General features: G+C 37.7%; 1 protein-coding gene across 3 annotated transcripts in view; it reads right to left on the bottom strand.

Annotated features, from left to right (window-relative positions):
- LOC124606272 (caspase-8) overlaps window positions 1–16,738 on the bottom strand; it is a 130,429-nt gene extending 113,691 nt beyond the window's left edge. The window contains exons 1-2 of one of the 3 annotated variants that reach the window (XM_047138255.1): window positions 16,495–16,738; window positions 11,072–11,164 (exon numbers count right to left, since the gene is read on the bottom strand). In XM_047138255.1, the coding sequence (XP_046994211.1) occupies window positions 11,072–11,164; window positions 16,495–16,526 (125 nt within the window). In that variant the 5' untranslated portion in view covers window positions 16,527–16,738. Of the gene's footprint in view, window positions 1–11,071; window positions 11,165–16,168; window positions 16,321–16,494 lie in introns of those variants that run through there. The other 2 variants (XM_047138271.1, XM_047138264.1) reach the window with 2 other exon arrangements.
- Between the last annotated feature and the right edge of the window lie 4,723 nt (window positions 16,739–21,461).

Raw genomic sequence — 21,461 nt, 5'->3', positions numbered from 1 at the left:
CATGCCTTTCAAATAAAGTTAATAGCATAATTAAAGACAAATATTGAAAACATTAAGAACATTTATTACTTTGGTGATGGTTCAGTAGCCCAGTATAAGAATTTCAAAAATTTCATCAATTTATGTTTGCACAAGAAAGATTCTGGCATCACTGCTGAATGGAATTTTTTTGGAACAAGCCACGGTAAATCGCCTTGTGATGGCATTGCGGTTAACAGCAAAAAGACTAGCAGCCCGTGCTAGTCTGCAGACGCCCTTAGATAACCAAATATTGACTCCGTATGATTTATTCAAATTCTGTGATGTCAGTATTCCGAGCATCAAGTTTTTTTTATGTGCCAGAAGAAGAGATTGAAAAAATTCAGCATAATCAAGAAACAAGGTTTGCCGTGGGACATACAATACGTGCAACAAGAGAAAATCATCAATTTAAGGCAATTAATTGTAATCAGCTGCGAGTAAGCAATGATGCTACAGAATTCACAGTTCATGCCTTTGAAGCAGATGAAGAAACTCCAGCAATCTCAATTCCAAGTTTACAACCAGGAAAATATGTTGCATGTATGTATGACAATTGTTGGTGGGTTGGAAATGTGTGTGAAGTTTCACATGAACAACAAGACGTCATCAGCTTTATGCACCCACATGGTTTTGCTCATTTCTTCCACTAGCCAGCTGCTAGACACCTACTGGATTCCTGAGCAACATATTTTCATGACTTTAGAAGCACCATCAACATCATCATCAGGAAGACAATACAGTTATCCACAATCTGCCCTTGACAAAATTTTAGAACTGTTTAACCAAAAATGGACCGACTCTTAGCATTTTTGGTTTGCAAATTTGCTGTGTAGTGTATTACACTTGTTTTTATGACATGTGTTAAATTAATGTTTGAAACTGATTTATATACTGCAATAAAAAAATTATCACGGGACTTAATCAGCAAAATATTTCACTTTTCAATCTTCTCAAACTGCTAAAATAATAACTTTTGAAACATGTTCTTCCTCAAGAAAATGCAAGATCCAGAATTTAAACAATGTAGCTTGGAAAGCTTAATGTATGCTCTTTCCAGCAGTAGCAAGAAAAAACAGGATTGAACAAGACACAGCCGAGATATTGCCCCCCAAAAATACCCTAAAACTTGCATGTAGAAAATTTTGGCCAACTTTGGACAAGCATATATTTTCATCTAGGCACACAGTCTTAATTAAATTTGATCCATAAATAGGAATCACAGGTAGTAACAACCCGCTGAAGTTTTGGTGTGATTGGTTCATATGAAAAGTAGCAATGGTCGGTCAAACCTTGGCTCTCAGAATAGTGCGCTGAATTTTTTAGCCACTCTAGAGGCTTGGATCTATATTTAGGTGTGGCTAAATCCCTAATTCCTGCCACGGAGAGATTCAGCATAAAAATTTGTCTGTGTATATTAAAGAAAATGATCAAATGTCTGTTAGAACTTTTAAACAAGCATAGCAAACTCGGCACATTTGCACCTTCGCATGTGACGCAAAGATGAGTAGCCTCTCTTTAAAAACCCCTAAAAATTCAACCACTGAAGATACTGACTGAAATTTGGTACACAACCATCTAAGACCATACACCAGATTTCATTAGATATGGAGAGGGTCGAGTGGGGACCCCTGTGCAGCGTGGCGGGGTTTGAAAATTCCATGTGCTGTGCAGGCTGCAAACTAGAAATTCACTTACCTCAGAACAGCGTCCGCTTGATGTCCCTTCACTTGGCAATGTAGATACTTACAAGAGAATGTAAAAGCAGTGTTGATAAGAGACAGCATCTAACACAACTCTAGTAATGAAATAAAGTCCTATAGAAAAACTATCAATGAAAAGTTTATCGGGCAGTAACATAATGGATTGGATTCTAGTAAATAATGTCCAAAATTTCCACACACAAATATTTATTTATTCTTATAACGAAAGAAACTGTACTAATAACTCCAGTTTAAACCATTGGTTATTTTCATCACGTTCACAATTCATACACTCACTCATTTCGTACGCACAGCAACCAGAAATCTGTCCAAATCCGACCTAAGTTAAACATTTCCTCAGTCATTAATTCCATCACTAACAAGAGTTATTACATTCAGTCCTCCTGGTGGATTTCAAAAAGGAAATTGCTCACCAAAAATGCTCAGTGGTTGAATACTGAAACATGCCACGCGAATACTACAACGGCCAAATTTTCACACATGAATATCATTTCAACAATACAGTTCTGAAACTTTCAAACTTCACAAAACTGTCCATAACTACGTCAGCATTAGTCACGACATGTATCAAACGTGAGGAACTCAATATTACTTCATTTTACACATTATTTTGACTAACACTAGTAACATGACAGTCCATGTTCAAAGCTATCAAGTCTCCCTTCTTGTGGTCTCACTCCCAGTATAACTATCAGGTAACGAGCGGGAACTGTCTCAATTCTGATTGGCTAACCATACTCACTGCCAATCGGAATGCTCGCTCATGATCATACTTGTGCCAAAACTGGCCTGCACCGAACCTTACATACAGACGCATCTACGTCATTCTGATATAGAAATATTAAGGTAATGTTTAATACATGAAAACGAAAACGCAATAAATCTGGAAATATCCTTTAGATACAGATAATACTCCAGCTGACATTCTGGCTGCTCTGTTACAATAGCAATCACACCTAGACATACATCAGCAAAGTGGGTAAATTCCCTATGTACATTTTCCCCACAACAGGCTTGCATAGCTCTTGCAGGTTACTTAAGACGGTGTATAATGCAACATTAGAATTTGGTGAATGTCCCACATACACACACTCATTTGCTCACATATACTCCCACAACAATTTTAGACACCAATAATAATTTTGTCTGATTTTTATATTATAAAAACGAAAAATTAAAGTTTTAATATGAAAACCTCAATTAATTAATTCTGCACCCTGCAAGTTCTGTTTATGTTTTTAGATAATACCACACGATGAATTATTATATTTCCTAACTGAATTTAGTTTCCTAAGTGTTGGTTTTTGACTTTTTTAGCAATTTTTTCTATCTCTGAAACTGTGATATTTATAAAGCTTAAATCTGGATACAATCTTCTCCTGAATGTCAAAAGGTAGTGTACCAATTTTGAAAATGATTGAATAATATTTAATATTTGTTTAGGTTCTTATAAGTGGTGAATGTACGCGTCCAGTAAGACGCACTGGATAGCTTTCCCATGGCAAGTAGTGACAGACGCACATGTGTCTCCCAGTTAGGCCGGCAGTTGTCAGCCCCTGAAGTTACGTGCAGCTAGCTATCCTAAAACAAATGTTTGCTCAGAACAAACTTGCGACGCTACATCTGGTCCCCTCGACGTGGAATGACCCACTTAAAATACTATATCAGGGGTGGTAAATACAGCTTCGTACTGCACTGGTAACAATTTTGACCTTTACTGGAAGCAAATCCCCCTCAAATGAAAGGATGAATGCACCAGTGTATATTGTTATCTGATGGATATTTCAATACTTGGCGTATGCAGTGGATCCTTCACCTCTCCAAGTGTGTGTGTGTGTGTGTGTGTGTGTGTGTGTGTGTGTGTGTGTGTGTGAGAGAGAGAGAGAGAGAGAGAGAGAGAGAGAGAGAGAGAGATTGATTCTTTGCCTGTTTGCAGAATTAGGTCCCAGTGAAAAATTGATCCCTCTACCTAGTTCAGGTTCTTATGGGGTACTTCATTAAGTTGTTTACAAGACAGTAACACCAAAGAATCGAGAGGATTGGTTGACTTAAGACAGAAACTCTTCGAAATTTGCTAAGTGAGGAGAAAACCACTGTATGGTGCTTGGCTGAGGAAGCCTTATATTGGAACTATTATTTTTCTCTCTTGTTCTGCTCACAGATGGAGGCAAGGAAAAATAACTATACGCCTCCATACAAGCCCTAATTTCTCCTCTTGACTGTCCTCACACAAAATGTGCATTGGCAGAATCATTCTGCAGTCAGCTGCAAATGCTCATTCTCTAAAATTTTTTAATAGTCATTTTTCCTCCCAGGATTCCCATTTGAGTTCATGAAGCACCTTCATAATACTTGCTTGTTGACTGAACTTATTGGTAATAAATCTACAGCATGTCTCTGAATCACTTTGATGTCTTCCTTTAATCTGACCAAACACTAGCCATACTCACGAATGGGTCTGACTAATGTCAGATAAGCTATGTTTTTCTAGCATTCTCCCATTAACAATCTTTTGTGCCCTTCCCATTTCATGTCACTTGAGAATGTTACACCTAAATATTTAATCAATTTGACTCTTTCAAGCAGCACACCACTAATATTGTGTTCAAACATTATAGGATTGCTTTTACTACTTGTTAATATTAATTTACATTTTTCCATATTTAGGAGAAGCTGCCACTCATCACACCAAATAGAAATTATATGTAGATCATCCTGTGTCACCCTAGTCACTCTACAATGACATGTTCCTGTATACTGCAATATCATCAGCAAATAGCTGAATATTGCTGCTAAATCTATCCATCGGATCATATATGTATACAGAGAACAGAAGTAGTCTTATCACACTTGCCAGGGGCACTACTGACAATAACTTTGTTGTTGACAAACACTCAATGTACTGGATTCTATTTCTTACGAAATCTTTGACCAACTCTGATATTCTAAACACTCAGACCTTGATTAACTGTCTACAGTGGGGTATCGTGTCAAACGCTTTATGAAAATATGGGATCTGCTTGCTGCCCTTTATCCACGCTTTGCAGGGTATCATGTGAGAAATGGACAAGCTAAGTTTTTCACGAGTTATACTTTCTAAATTCTTACCAATTTGTGGACAGAAACTCTCCTCCCTAAATGACATTAATTATACTCAACTTTGAACATGTTCAAGAAAATGGCTCTGAGCACTATGGGACTTAACGTCTGAGGTCATCAGTCCCCTAGAACTTCGACCTAGTTAAACCTAACTAACCTACGGACATCACACACACCCACGCCCAAGGCAGGATTCGAACCTGCGACCGTAGCTGTCGCACAGTTCCAGACTGTGGCGCCTAGAACCGCTCGGCCACCCCGGCCGGCGAACATGTTCAGGAATCTGCAGCAAAAGGTCACTCATATGTAATTTAGCGGGTCCATACTTTTCCCCTCCTTGTATACAGGAATCACCTGCGGCATTTTTTAGTTGCTTCAGATCTTACACTGGGTGAGACACTCATGATAAATGCAATCTAAGTAAGGGGCCAATGTAAAAGAGTATTCTCTTTAAAACTAAACTGGGATTCCGTCTGGACCTGTCAAATTACTTGTTTTCCAATCTTTCAGCTGCTTCTCTACGCCATGCCTGCTTATTACTATGTACTCCACAGGAAGTCTCTGTAATGATCAAACATGAATCCATGAATTAAAAAGTTCATGCTTCTGTTGCCACAGCAGACTGGTCAACGAGTGACTGGACAGAAGCCTTCAACCTGCTTAGTGACTTTACATAGAGCCAAAATTTTCTCAGGTTCTTCACAAAACTTTTTGCTAAGGTAACGGTGGAAGTTGTGTATTTCACATATCAATATTTTATTTTAGATGCATGAAATTTTACTAACTTTTGTCTGTCTGATGAGACATAAAGCCTGTGGCTACTGGTTGATAACTTTGGCTGTTTCACAATGACCCATACCTGCCATGATGCCACCTTCTCTGAACAAGGGTTCGTGCCACACCACCCAGCCAGAGCAAAGGCTGGAGAGTTATTAGGGGGAATGAACTGGACTCAACACATGAATTTTTACATCTTTAAGGAGATCAGTTCTTGGGGTAGTATATAATAAAGTAAAGTTTATATTAAGCAGTTCACCTTTAGGTAGTATTTTTAATTGTACTATACTACTGCAAAAAATTAAAAAGTTTTTCTCAAACACTGTGCCTAACTCCAGCATAATTTTTTCAAATTCTGAGGGCACTTGAAACACTTGTCAATATGCTTTTCCATTTTGTTGGTGTGTGACTGTATTCCTTAAAACAATATTTACAAAATACTCCTTTCCCTTTTAAATTGAAAATAAAAGTCCCAAAAGGGTCCTCCTTTCTTAATCTTCTAGCAACTGTTGAGTAGCCAATTTTCTACAAAAACTGTAAATAACACAACAACGAGGTTATGTTTCTGCTCACTCAACCACATAGCAATAAATGACTGTCACACAGTCAGATCTCTGTCGTCAATTCCAATTAACTAAATAACCCAGAGAATAGGCTATTTTCCTAGGTAAAAATATGATCTGGATTTTGTTATTCTGATTGATTATAGCATATAAATAGCATTTATGGTCAATATTCTCACAAAATATCTAATTTTTATGTAATTACAGATTGAAAATTATTAAATATCAATATCTGGTCATGTGATTGAAAACACACTGTTATTGGCTGACGTCAAGAGACTAAGAGTATGACGAAGCTATACGTAAGTTAAGAAGCGTAAGTCGAAGTTATGAGGTTTTTTACATACTTTTTTCCTGCAAACAGTTTAGCTGTTTAGAGATGGAAAACACAATTACAACTTCACAATACACAGGAATTTTGTGAACGCTGATATGGAAGGTCATTTACAGCGATGATATGTGCAACGATACACATTCTTTTCACTGCTCCTTGAAATATCATTAAACTTGCTCAAAACTAAGAAATTGTAAAACTTTTGCAAGAGGGTTCCCATATTGCAACTAGATTGTCTACCATAGTCATGAGCTATGGCCCAAAGCACAATAAAATTATTTTTGGCGAAACTTAATGCTGATTTCCTTTGCAGAGAACCCTCAGCAGGTATACTCCCTGTAGCAGGTGTTTACTGACACAATGAATAGCACATTCAACTGCATATTAAGAGGTTACATGTTCGAATACTTGAAGCGTCATATCTTTTAAAAAGTTGTACATGAAATATGAAAATAGCATTAGCAAGAACTGACGTGGCAGTTGTTTCGATTGTGGGATGTATTGTATACAGCTTCACATTAGTATCAATCTGAGAAATTGACAACAGAAGATACATGCATTTCCTGTGCAAACAGGCAAGTCACTTTTTTGGAAAGCATTGCTAGTAATGAAGATATCACCATACATCCAGAGTACAACACGGTGTACAGCGATGAGGTTATACAGAGAGATATAAAGCATGTACAGCATGCAGGTGACACAAACTTAAGCGCTGTGACGATAGTGAGGGTAAACTAATTTTAGTATCTGAAGCAGACTTACTTCATATTTATGCAAGATTATGAAACAGCAAATGTTTAAGAAATATGGATCCCAGCTGGACAGTACGATGATAAAAGCACTGTTTCTAATAAAGTAAAAGGTGCGTGGTCACGTTAAGCAGAAAATATCTTTTCGAACATGACTTGTGTGAACAGCAAATGCAAATGTAAGTGCATGTAAACAGCAAGGAAATTACAATAATATTCAGTTCCTGATCAGTGTGATGCAGTTTTGTAATTGAAATTAACCGAATTACCGAATAATTGAGGTGTAGTTGGGTAAAACAATTTTCACTAGGTGCTTAATTTCGCCAAATGATGCAACCCTTCATTGTAACTATGGAAGAGCATATCTCAGAGGCAATTTAATGTTAACTTCACAGTGAATCATGTTTTAGGTAAGTTAGTGAATGTGTGTGGCGACATGATGGCAATTTGTCGGTACAGTGCAACCGCATTTTAAAAACCTTATTCTCTGAAATGCACAAACACAACTCTTCAGTTTTTATAAATGTATTTGTACAAGATGGTGCTACAGACCAATTTAACCAATTTTCCAAAATGTAAATTCCAAAACAAGATATCACTGTGAATTACCATTATGATGGTGGGAGCAGCAAGCTACCTAGTTACAACACACATGTCGCATGATTCGAATGGAGCATTTTAGCAGGCTTTCAAACCATTTGTATTTCATTTCCGTTTTTATAAAAGAATACTGAAATTCAAGCGGGGAGAAAGGATGTCAGGAGCATAAACCATAATTTATCATTTAAAACCATTTCCAGAAAACAATCAAATATCCAATTGCATGAATTACCTGGAATTACCATCCACTCACTCACTCAAAATTTCATTTACTACCTATCTGCAACAGTAGCAATAGCACTAATATTTACTTAAAATAATTGTAAAGATTATCCATAATGTTTTATTTAGGAATGTGTCACATACTGATTCTGATTCCACAATTCCAAGAATCACGGATTCTCCAGGAATCGACTAGTATCAGAATCAAAGAATTCCAACATCTCGTGCATTGATTCTTTGTTATTAAATCTTTTTTATGTCAGTGTTCTCACTATCTTCAAAGTAGTGCACCCATACAAAAGCAGATAAAGAAAGGAGCAAAATAGGAAACTACAGTCTGTCTCAGATGTCACTACATCTGACAAAACTTTTTTTCCCCAGTTTAACATTTAAGAATACATTTACCATCATGAAAAACATGCCAGCTGTTTAATACGTACAGTAACAATTTTTTGTCAATAATCATTCTTCAATAATATTCAGAGATTTGACACAGATTATAAAGTGTGTTACATTACAAAACGATGACCTAAGGATAATGATTTTTATACTGACTTTATCACTACACAGCCATTCAACGTGTGTGTGTGTGTGTGTGTGTGTGTGTGTGTGTGTGTTCATGAATGCAAGAGAGAGCCGAGAGTGAAGAGCAGAACTGGTGAAAGTAACAAGAAAATTACAAATAAAAAGAAGCTGTCAATAACACGTGCCCTTCCTTAGTACAGCAAGTTGGAAGGCTGGTAAAAAAAAAATTAAACTGTTTTTCTCTTCTTTCCTTTCATTCTCAGTAATAAAGGCAAGTGTAAACATCTAATAACTTTTGATATCTGGAATATCATCCCATTCCCTTATTTTAATTGACAAATTATACATTCTAGAAATAAAAACTTTAAAATTACTTTTTTATTTGATTTTGTGCCTTTAAAACTGCTCTGGGCAAATGCCATTTATAAAATGTCCCACCAAATGGGCATTTGACTGTCTCAGCCCACACCACTCACTACCCTTGCTGGACAGTGGGCAACCTTTCCCGCATGACCCACAAATCTGTAGGAAGTTCTGAAAAAGGTGGAGGTCAAACATTAGCTGTGGGGGCCTAGCATAAATTAACCGAAGAGCAAGGCCAAAACCGACATCTTACAAATGAACTACATTTTCAATAGAGAATCTGTCCTACAGAAAGTGAGAGAGAGGATATAGTCAGAGAGTAAGATTGCAGCACCAAATAAGAAGTACTGCAAAGGCCTGGGGTCCCAGTTCACTGCACTCATACACAACAAAAAGAGTTGTGAGCCTCCTGATGGATAGACACATTCATTTGAAAGCTCCCAGCACACAATGAGATTGTTATGTCAGCAATCTCTCAGTTCTACCTGAAGTTCTGGTACTACAGCACGTGCAGCAATGATATATGCAAGCCTTAAACCACATTGCATGACGTACATTCACTACAGTATTTGCATGTACATTATTTTGCTGTTTGAACTGGTACAAGTGGCATTCAGAGACCTTATCCTGGATATTCCTGCTTTCCTCCCTACAATTTAGATGAGTGACCTACACATATCAGTGTGTCAGTTATTTGACATGCTGCTCTAAATATGAAACCAATATGCACACACCATACACAATATGCTACCTCAGCAGCTTTTTATTGAGTGCACAGCATACAAGACAAAGTGAGGCCCTAAAACTGACACCCAATAGCACAAATTTTTGAGCCACTGATTTCAGCATTTCTCAGTCTAAAGCAGAGGATGAATATAACTTCTAGGAACAATATGCAGTTCACGAGCTCTGCTTCCTTGCTGCATGCCATTTCAGACAGCCATCTAAAAAAAATAAAGGAAAGGCTCTGAACTCTGATGTCAGCCACATATTAGCCTTTCCCACACTATGACAGGACAAATTAGCGTCTTTAAATGTACACATTATCCCTAATTTTTATACTATTCTCAATGACTACTTGCGAGATATCTAATGGTGGCAAAACGATAAACTTTAAGGATGACTAAAAACTTCACATAGGACGTGACTTTGTTACCAATAACCAAATTAAATTTGAAGCTGCAAACAATTCTGACCACTCATACACAGCAATATTTCACAACTAAACATACAGATCACTTAGATAAGTTATCAATGTATCAAGTACCAGTTCTTTAAAGTCATCCAACACAATTTCACTGTAAAATTGCTTATCACTCCAACAACTTCCATTCAAACAATGAGCATTTCAATTACACTGTTACAGACTACACTGCCTCATTAAAAAACCTAATAGCTTTACTTTAAGCTCCTTTGGATGTCTTTTGCATGACAAACTTTACAAGAACACAAAATACTCTAACAGTACTCTAAAGACTGTATCACAAGAGCCACATGAGTGGTCTCATACCAGAAGCATGACATTTTGTCATAATTCCCTCACAAATCTATGTCTTACTTATTCTTCCTCAGTATATACTGCAAGCATAAGTTCCATTCCGTGTCAGTCTGTAGCAAACCATACATATTTAAATGATGTGACGGACAGCAGGTTTGTTTCATTACAGTCGTTGTGCAGTAATAGTCTGCTGATACAGCAAACAATTCAGTTTTTCTGCATCTACCTGATTAACTTACCAAGTATACTGCAATCATTAGAAGATATTATCACTATCTTACAAGCACCCAATGTTGCGTTTATTTATACCAAATTTTTGCTCCCCAATGAGAATACAGAAAACATTGTGCATGAAAGGAAAGGAAAGCTGCATTTCAAGTATGTAAAATTTCCTGAAAGTGTGACACGTCCTTTGAACAAATAAAACAAATGTAACAAACATACAAATTATACTAAATTTACTCAATAATTAAGTCAAAATTTTCCTGATAATTTATTAACTGAGTTACTAATGTTTTCAAACAAGCCATAAATTGAACTGAGCACATATCTTGGTTTAACACACAAATTTTGTACTATAATTACATATAAAAACACACCTCAATGGCAAGTATCTGAGGACCCAAGAAACTGAAGCAGAGCTGCAGAAGAAAATAAAATCCCACAGCGTAATAAAAGCCTGGCTTATGAACCTGCAACATAAAACAGTCTTTTATCCTGGATCAAAAACAAAAACATATAATAACAGAAATATTACATTACATAAACGACTTTTCCAAAGAAATGTAGCCTCTAACATGACACCTGTTATATATTTGAGCATTCTGTACATAAAACTGGAAACTGCTTAAACTTCCTTTACACATGTTCCTAATGTAAGGTGTCAATGATTAGAAGGGGGAAAAAAATGATCAACTGCCACACCAATAGTGCTTTCCCCCCTCTCCCCCATTATCGACCTTCCTTCATATCTCTCTCTCTCTCTCTCTCTCTCTCTCTCTCTCTAAGAGATCAGATTTCTGTATCACAGATACACAAGGCAGTTTGGGTATGTAATTGTATTCTGTCCCACTAGAGATGACATTTTACACAACTAAGTACACAATTATGATTAACAGGAGTTGGTTATGAGGTGCTTAGCATTTTATAAAAAAAAATATATTTTATAACAAGAATTGCATGACTACTATGACACCTGGTCACAGAAAAACCTCTGAAGACACCTAAAGGCACTACACATACTAAAAACAGTGTTACAGAAAATCACTGTCTTTGGAGGTTTGTCATTAATGACATAATGGTGCAGAAAGAAAAATGATAAACTTTAAGGATGACTAAAAACTTCACATAGGATGTAACTTTATTGTTACCAATAACCAAATTAAATTTGAAGCTGCAAACAATTCTGACCACTCATACACAGCAATATTTCACAACTAAACATACAGATCACTTAGATAAGTTATCAGCATTTAATTTCACAAGGACTTAAAAGATTGAGAATGTAAAACAAACTTCAAGATCAAAGTAAGACACATTGTAAATCAACTACTTAAAATATCAATGTCTGCACTACAAGCTACACATACTGCAGAAGTAGAAATCAATTAAAAAAAGAAACATTCATTGGCAAGATGGAAGCCTATAATTTATTATTACAAGACAAAAACTGAACAGTGAAGAAGACTGCAACAGCAATAGAAATTCATGGATGGAGCAATAAAATAAAGGTAAGGAAACCACTCATCTACAGCAAACTGATATGTGGGGGCACAGAAACATGTAACAGAAAACAATGTTCACACTAGTTATTGAGCACTAGCTCTTTGTCTAGCTAACATATACATATTCATGCATACAACCACACAAGACACCCCAAACATATTTTTCACCTTAGATGCCCTGCAACATACAATTATGTCACACTGTCATACCGACTCACGATTTGCCAAGTATGCCAAATATTCTGTCAGCATGTCAATACAAAGAGAGAGAAAGAATGAAAAGCCAACTAGATAATGGAAAATACTGTAATTGTAACCTAGTGGTAAAAAGTCAAAACCTTATCAGTCCTAGGACTTTTTCCTCTCACTTATCACTGTATTCCCTTCTCGCAATGTTTGTTAATGTGAAAAATGCTGAGTTGCACCCTGATTTGGAGTCCGTGTTGAATGCCAGGTCTCTCTATTATTGTAGACGCTCCTTTAACTTATTCTCATTTTCCAGAACATTTACTGTTTCAGGTCTAACATTAATTACTACTGTTATGAAATCATTTTCAGCTTACCGATCTACATAGTCACTGTAAAAGAATTATTTTCAAGGTGCCACCAGACAAAGCAACAAACTTTTATGTCTCAGTGATTCAAAGGAAAACTACATAAATTTAACAGCTCCACAATTAAATAGACCCTAGAATGGAAAGTCCCTTTAAAAAAAAATCTTTAGTAATAATGTCGCACCAGACACACATCTGAACATTCTTAGCAAATAAACCTATTGCTAGATTACACTTGCCAGAATATGCCTAAATTCTAAAAGTAAATCAGCACCAGTTTTATTTTACCACAAACATCCAAAAAGTATGAGGAAAATTGCTAGACAGTAATACTTTACATAGACATTCTAACTAAAATTTCTAAAAGTAAAAAGATATGAATTAAACAAATAGGACTTTAGAACAAGCAGGTAATGCATTTGGTAGTAACAATACGTCTTAGGCTCCCAGTGCAAACAATTCTGCAGGAGGCAAGAGCATAAACTGGGTGTTTTTGTCAGCAGGGCAATCCCAATCACATGCCAGCCTAACTGTGTATTCTAGTCGTTAATTTCAACAGTACAGTATAGACTTCACTGAGGACTGAAGCCTATATCCTGAATTTGATTTTTGTGGTCATATGAGAGGATGAGATGCACAACATTTTCATGTTAGTGTGGTACATGACACAAACCTAGGAGTTACTGCTGAACACTCAAGTTATCAGACAAACCATTTTACAATACAAGAGTTTTGTGCCATGAGTAGTGGTAAGGTCAATTTGCAAAACAGCAACTATATTCACCAGTTATTCACCTAACATAGGCCAATCAACTAACAAATTTATAAATACGTTCAGATTAAAGGAGACCAGTCGCCAAAGAAGAAGTGTTGTGTGGTCGATCAGCACACACAAAAGAATATGTCTGTTCCTTTGATGAGCTAGGATGAAAAAAAAAAGCAACAAACGCGCACGCACACACACGCCTACCTTACACAGTGCCAACTGGACTAATGTTGCATTTTGCCAGCTTAACTGCTTGGAATGAGGACGTTATATGACGGTATAGATATAGGGAGAGATACTGGGGCTGAGTGGCAGCCAGTATGCCAGCTAGGAATGCAGGTGGGGCACATCGGCCCATCCCTCCACCACCAGCTCCTCTGAACTACACAGATGGGAGTTATCCTTACAGAACACCCACCACTCCCATAATTGTCCTGGCCTTAATCACAGGTTACCCCTTCCTTCATCCTATCAACACTTCCCAATTCTGGTCCTCTTGCCACACACTGTATGGGCCTCTCTCCACCTGCCCCCAACAATCATGCATTACACGTCGAGCCCACATAATCGCACCCCCCCCCCCCCCCCAATTCCTAGCTGGCAAACCAGCTGGCTCCCTCCGAGCTATTAGCCAGTCATTCCCAGACCCTCTCCCTCTACCTACCCCACACAACACTAACCCAACCACAACCACTCCACATTCTGAGATACTGTGGAAATCCAGCCAGCACCATGTAAAAGCATAGGTATGTCCATTTTACTCAAGTTCATCAAAGAGTACCTCCAAAACTTGGCAAGTTTTCTTTCTTGTGTATGTGTGCCTATTAACAACTCAAAACTTCTGCTCTTTGGTGAGAACTGTCCTTTAATCAAGAAGTATTTACATTCTACAAGAACTTTCCTGTTTCAAAATAGGCCTATATTGTAATTTTGGGTGCTAACTGCATTCACCCAGTAAAATAATTGTGTACTGAACACTACATACACAGTCTTCATATTTATGTTATTTACAATTTTCCTGTATTTTAACTACATCTATTCACTGTATACAATGTCAGCTATTTTTATTAAGATATATACAAAATACGGCAAATTTCACCTCATATGATCAATGAAGGTTCTTAATTTTTGAAAAAACAATTTTTGTATCAGGATAATATGTCACGCAGAAAGCTGGGAACTGATACAATACGAACTACGAGGTTCAGTGTTCACCATATGGCAGTAGTTCATCCACAGTACCTAAATGTTATCACCCTCTTCATAACATATATAAAAAAGGAAGCACAATCTATAGATTTCAGACAGTAAAGTGTTAGCTGCCCAAAAAGCATACATGAACTTTTATTGGGGTATTCTGAAGTTTCGTAATCAAATGCATCACAGTGAAGATTGTGTGTTGTGCTTTTAAATGACATGTCTCCTTTTTCTAGAAAAGAATTCTGGATTTGTGGTTAATTTACATCTTCTGTTTTTGTTTACCTTTTATTACCGAAGGTCTTCATAACATTACCACATAACTGTTTATTAAGGCTTTAAATAAACACTAATTAAGAATATCAAGTTATAAATACCACACCATCAAAGCAGAACATGAAACAGGCACTAAGATTATATGTACCTGCATAAAGGAAACGAAGAAATGTTCCACAGCAGAGTAACAATGACAACAACATTCTCAATACACCCAGCCATCCTTTTTTTTTCCTTGTGTCACCGCATAACTGGGTAATATCACTCTGTACACTCTCTCGTGTGTTAGTATATCACAAATTTTGCAACAGATAAGGTATTTATACAAAAAATGAAACGTGAAAAAACGAACAGGCATTCTTACATGTAATAACACTTGGGTTTCTCAAGCAAAAAAGTGAAGCAGGGATAAGAAGAATGTTCCACATACTGGCCAAGCATCTCAGGAATTTGCATACACGAAATGTAGTATCAAACTAGTAAACAAAAAGCTTTAACACAAATGCCGTAAGGCACTCCAACATTTGAGTACTAAAATGGTAATGCTAATTCCAGAATGCAATGTTAGCTGACACACAAAAAACCACACTTAAGTAATGACAAAACTATTCATAGTGATTAAATTATATACCGAAGCATTAAATCTGAATTGCTTAAAATTACAAAATGTTGATAGGAAAATGATTATATCAAGGTCAAAGCTCAGAACACAGGGAACGGTCCAAATGAATGAAAGTGGGAAGTGTAGGGAAACTGAATTAAAAGTAATGGCCTACATATCCCACAAGCTTACAACACAAATGGTTGCTGAATCCAGACGTTATCATGGCTATAATGCAAATGAAGGAACTAGCATGTCAACCAGTGACACAGTTAAGTGAACAAAACTAGTCATTAAAAGAAACGAACGGATACCCTATCATTGATGAGATTTTTTTTTAACAACATCGAGATTGTTCCCAACAGAATCCAATTTAGAGTAAACTTCTAAACACGATATGGTAGGATGTTTTACACATCACAAAACTAAAAAATCAACGATAATGCTGTTCAGGAACGATTTGTGAGTGTAAATCAATAAAGTCGAACATATTGCACTTTAGGACACCAACCGTATTTGTGCATACCTACTCAATGTTACAAGCTACAGTAAAACACACTAGTGTAAAGTATATTTACTTTGGACTCGCGCGTTTCTCCCAATTGCGTTTCACAAATTGTCACAATTTGCAAACAAACTCTGATGTCGCTAGACACAAGCTCCAATCATAAACAAACTATCTTTTCATGCTGCAGCCATAACTCGACGTCACTGCAGTAACTATATATCATAGCACAGGCTAACTTTCGCGATAAAAACTAATTTTGTGTTTTTGTCATTTAATTAATAAAAAATTATTTAACACTGGCCTTCTGTTCTAAAACAATAAAGCTACTGCATTACATGTTAAAAATAAAACTGTAATATTACATATCTTCGATAAGCATAAAACGAAAGTTTGTACCTGAGAACCAAACTTCCCCGCTCACCCAACATGTGCGTCACCACTGTGTACACACTTCCTCGTAGATTGACAGTACTACCATCACTCACCAAAGACACCCCGCTATTCTGCGATGCCAAGCCGGTACGGTACCTATGGTGAATAAGTTGCCCGGTGCGGTAAGATGTGAAATGAAAGGGCCATCACAAATGGGAATGGACAGCTGTAATCCGATGCACCTATTGCTCGTGTTGTTGCGGGCGAATCGCAGATCGCAACAATCGATTGGTGATCGCATGGACCTCTCTTACATTATGATGAATCGCACGCGATATAGGACAATCTGTCGGCGAATCATTTTCTAGATATTAAGTGTGGTTACAGTTCAAGTAGTTTCGTTTCACTTCGTTGTACGCACGTAGAATAATAACTGTACTTTACAATTTATAGTTATTCGGAGAATAAAAAACATTCTGGAAAGTGAAGCTGAGGCCGGAGTTACTACTTTTATTAAGAAGAAATACAAGTGTAAAAACCTCAGATTTTGCAGTGATGAGCATTTGTAAGTTCGGGCTGTAGAAGTAGAAAGTCATGCAGAGGTCATAGCTGTTGTCACCAAACACAGAGAAAAAAGCTGCAATGCATCTTCATACCGTACAGAACAAACAGCAATTAACCTCCCACTATAAATCTATTTAAAAAACAATTATAAATCGTAAAAGTAACAAAATTTCTAGTAATATGGATTTAGTTAAGCACGAAAAAGTACATGGACATCAGCTGCATTAATAAGAAGCTAAGCAATATATGCTTTGGCATAAATATAGCTAGGAAGTGTATAGCAAAAGAAAGGTTAAAAAATGTAAATGGCCAAACAGAATCATTACTGTGATAGCCATTAGGTGATAATTTTTTGGAGTAACACGCAAACAAGAAAACTCTTTTCATAGCACAAAAGCAGGTCATAATGGCAACAAAAAGTACAACCCCGAGAGACTACCATTGTCACGAATTGATGAAGTTACTTATAGATAGGAAATTTCAGAGGCTAAAGCCAATTTAGTGTGCACAGATCAAGCAATCTATACACATGACATCAAGCAAAAATTGGACCTTCACAGTGAGCATGCAGAGTCAACTCTCAGACAAAATGGACCACTGAAAACTGCGAAAAAGTTTCACAATAAACTTCCATACCACATCGAGACAAAAAAGGAATAACAAAAATTCACAATGGTCCAAAAACACATTTGCAAGATGGTTCTAGTACAGTGTAAGTGAATGTTTGTTGACATAAATTTAAATTATGTTCTTATTTCTATTTTGTTTCTGAAATCGCTTTTGTTATCTACTGCGCTATACAGGGCATTTGGAAAGCGGGGAGCAAGTACATTATATTTTGAATAGGAACCCTCATTCAGAAACGCACCATATCCGTTCTACGACGGTTTCAGTTCAGATGTGTAACGTGGCCACGCCTACTCAGAGTTGACTGTCATGGCATGCAATGGGGTGCACAGGATGATGTGTATTACTTACTGTGGGGCGATACGCAACCTTTGATCTTACAGACTCCTATAGAGACAGAGGAAGATCTGCTGCCACGGGCCCTGGCTGCTGCACTAGAAGTTCAAGAGAGACCTGGTGGAGTGGGGAGTGTGCACCAGTTATTATTTTTGAATTAGGATGGGTTATTCATAGCAAACGTCATAAGTGAATATATGTACTGCAAAGGTACTGTGAACAGCCCGAGTTCCTTAAATAAATGTCCACAGGGTGATACTGGGTGGCCGCCAGCTATTATTGTGACTACACACTTTTATGCTGTGAATCCCTTTTCTCTTAATGACGAATTAGCCCAAAATATAGTGTCATATGAAAGCAGTGAATGAAAATAGGCATAGCTGGCAAATTACTGATAAGTTTATCACCAAAATTTGCAGTAACGCTAACAGTGTAAGTAGCAGAACATAACTGTTTCATCAAATCATCAATGTGTTCCTTCCAATTCAATTTCTCATCAATACAGACTTGCAGAAGTTTTGAATATTCTGCCCTAGCAACAGACTTCTATTCAAAGTCTGTATTTGCCAATGGTGTTACGCCATTTACTATGCATACATATTTTCTCAAAATTTAGTGAGAGTCCATTTCCTCAAGTAGAAGTGGCCGAGTCTAACATCTGAATTGAAACCGACTTAGAACAGAAATGGTACTTTTCTCGACCTGGATTCCTCTTAAAAATATTACGTAATCACTCCCTTCTACAAGTCCTGGAAGTTTGTAACAGGAATTTCTGAACACCCTGCACAGAATATTAGGTTATACTATTACCTTCGTAGTAGAGCTACAGGGGTGTCACTCCACATTCCATTGTTGCCAGATCTATCCAAAATGGCAGCGATGACGTCATCCAAGATGGCATTATGTAGACTTGGCAACAGCGCATGACATCATTCAAGATGGCGGGAAGATAGGTCAATTGGTCTACCTCCACTAACCTAACCCTCCAGAAACAATGGCGGGAAGTTTAAATTGCAACAGGATAATGCGTCACTCTTAAGAAATACGTTAGAAGGTAAGTCACTTGAGGTTTCGCTGCTAATCTAAGAAAATCATGGGAAGAAGGTAATTGGGCTACCTCCTCTAGCCTAAGTCACCCGACCGCCACTTCCTCCTACAAACTGGTGCCAAGTTTGAATTTAGGCAGTAAAGAAAGCTCACTTGGGGTTTCGATACCAATGCAAGAACATTGTTGCAAACGAAACTCACCACCACCACTAACCTAAGTCACCAGGCCGCGACCTCTTCCTAGGGGCAGGTGGAAAAAAAACTCTCCCGCACTATGCTAGATGGAGAGAGGAAGGAATGTACTTTATTTATTTAGGGATGGAGTATATTTATCACAGAACACATGCTCTGACATGCTCCACACCATACAGACCTGCAAACTACTCCTGCATAACTCATGTTTAAGACTCCACACACACACACACACACACACACAAACACACACACACACACACACACAAACACACACACACAAACACACACAAACACACACAAACACACACACACACACACACACACACACACACACACACACACACACACACACACACACACACACACACACACACACACACACAAACACAAACACAATTGTAAACTGTCAAAAATAATCAATTGCTCAGCTGACAGACATGCGAACCTCTCGTAAATAATGCAATATAATTACGTCCATAGAGCCAAACAACTGGTAAATAATAATAAGAATAATCCTTCTAAAAGACTCTGCTTGCTAATCATCAGCTGTCTAAATCATACAATAGTCTTTATTTAAACAATTAGATGCAGCAGCAGCACCACCACCACCACCACCACCACCACCACCACCCAGTGTGTTCGCCACTGAGTCCACGGCCCAACTGTCTTAGTACATTTTGTCGCCATCAGAGGACGCTGTAGTGACGTCATGTGATGACTCAAGTACCATGTATCTGCCACGAGCTCCAGAGCACAAGTGGTATAGTTCATATCACCATCACCAGAGAGCACCACCTTCACATCAGATCAAGCCGCATGTACCGTTATTCAAAATGGCGGCATACATTATGTCCACCACGTGGTCTTGACCTAGTTCCTATTGGCGCCAGCACGTCAGGTGATGACTGAAGATCGTCAGCTTTCTCTCTCACACTGCTGACATCACAGCCAGGGCCTTATACTTGTGCCAGACATAGTCTTCTGGAAATATTCTCTGAGACTATGATCATACTACTCTTCATGCATAAAATATATACTTGTTTCCTTCTTGTAGTCAATATAGCTCAATCGGTTAAGTGATGGAACTATACTGACTGTACACACAAATACTATTATTATCCTTCCAGGTGTATTTTCTATATATAGCTCAACTACATGACCATACTAATCAGATATCTCTGTGCCGCGATGCTTTATATATCCAGTCATTTTCTTCCTCCTCTTACTATGACCCTGATCGCCCTTCCCTTGAATAGCATCAACCTTTTTAGTTAAGTCGGTTACTTTCTCACTGACTTGATTAACTAGCTCATTTAATGCCATCACCATTCTCAGAAGAGTCCGGTAATATGTCTCTAGTTCCCTGCGCATACCTGCAACTTTATGTGCCGTACCCTGAATTTTCGCAACCAACTACAAGCGAATGTTCTGTCTGTGTACACCCATCCTCTCGTGTTGAGAGGTGGACGTACGCGCGAATTTGTCCATGATATGGCGTAGGCTGATGTCCTAACCTCTCTTACCGTGCTATATATGCAAAAACTCTTGAAAGTTTCGCCTGTACCTATCATCATTAAGTTTTCTTATTTTATCAATAACTAGAAAACCATACTGTGAATGGCCGGCCGGGGTGACCGAGCGGTTTTGGCGCTCCAGTCTGGAACCGCGCGACCGCTACGGTCGCAGGTTCGAATCCTGCTTCGGGCATGGATGTGTGTGATGTCCTTAGGTTAGTTAGGTTTAATTAGTTCTAAGTTCTAGGGGACTGATGACCTCAGAAGTTAAGTCCCATAGTGCTCACAGCCATTTTAGCCATACTGTGAATGGTTCCACCAATCTGCACATATCGTTGAACAACATGTCCATTCCCAGATGTGCTTGGTAAATGTGCTTTAAATTCAGATTGTCTTGCTTGAAGACTAATGAGGTTTGCGTTATCCCTAACAAGCTGTTTGGGGATTCTTGAATATATTTGACTTAGATAAAATACATCAGCACCCATATGACGACGGAAACACAAATATTTTCGAATTTGGTCTTTGTTTTCCACGCCAACATCATCAAATATGAAGACTGTTTGGTTTTGCTTTTTCAGTTGGGGGGATATCACCGCTTTCACTGAATGTTGTGTATGTAACACCACCTACACCTCGCAATATCTCTTGCAATAACTGATACTTGGGTTGAAGGAGTGTTTTTGAGAATACAGACATGTTCGAATC

This window comes from Schistocerca americana, chromosome 1 (genome assembly GCF_021461395.2).
Source record: "Schistocerca americana isolate TAMUIC-IGC-003095 chromosome 1, iqSchAmer2.1, whole genome shotgun sequence".
Lineage (NCBI taxonomy): Eukaryota > Metazoa > Arthropoda > Insecta > Orthoptera > Acrididae > Schistocerca > Schistocerca americana.
This window is presented reverse-complemented; position numbering and strand designations above follow the sequence as displayed.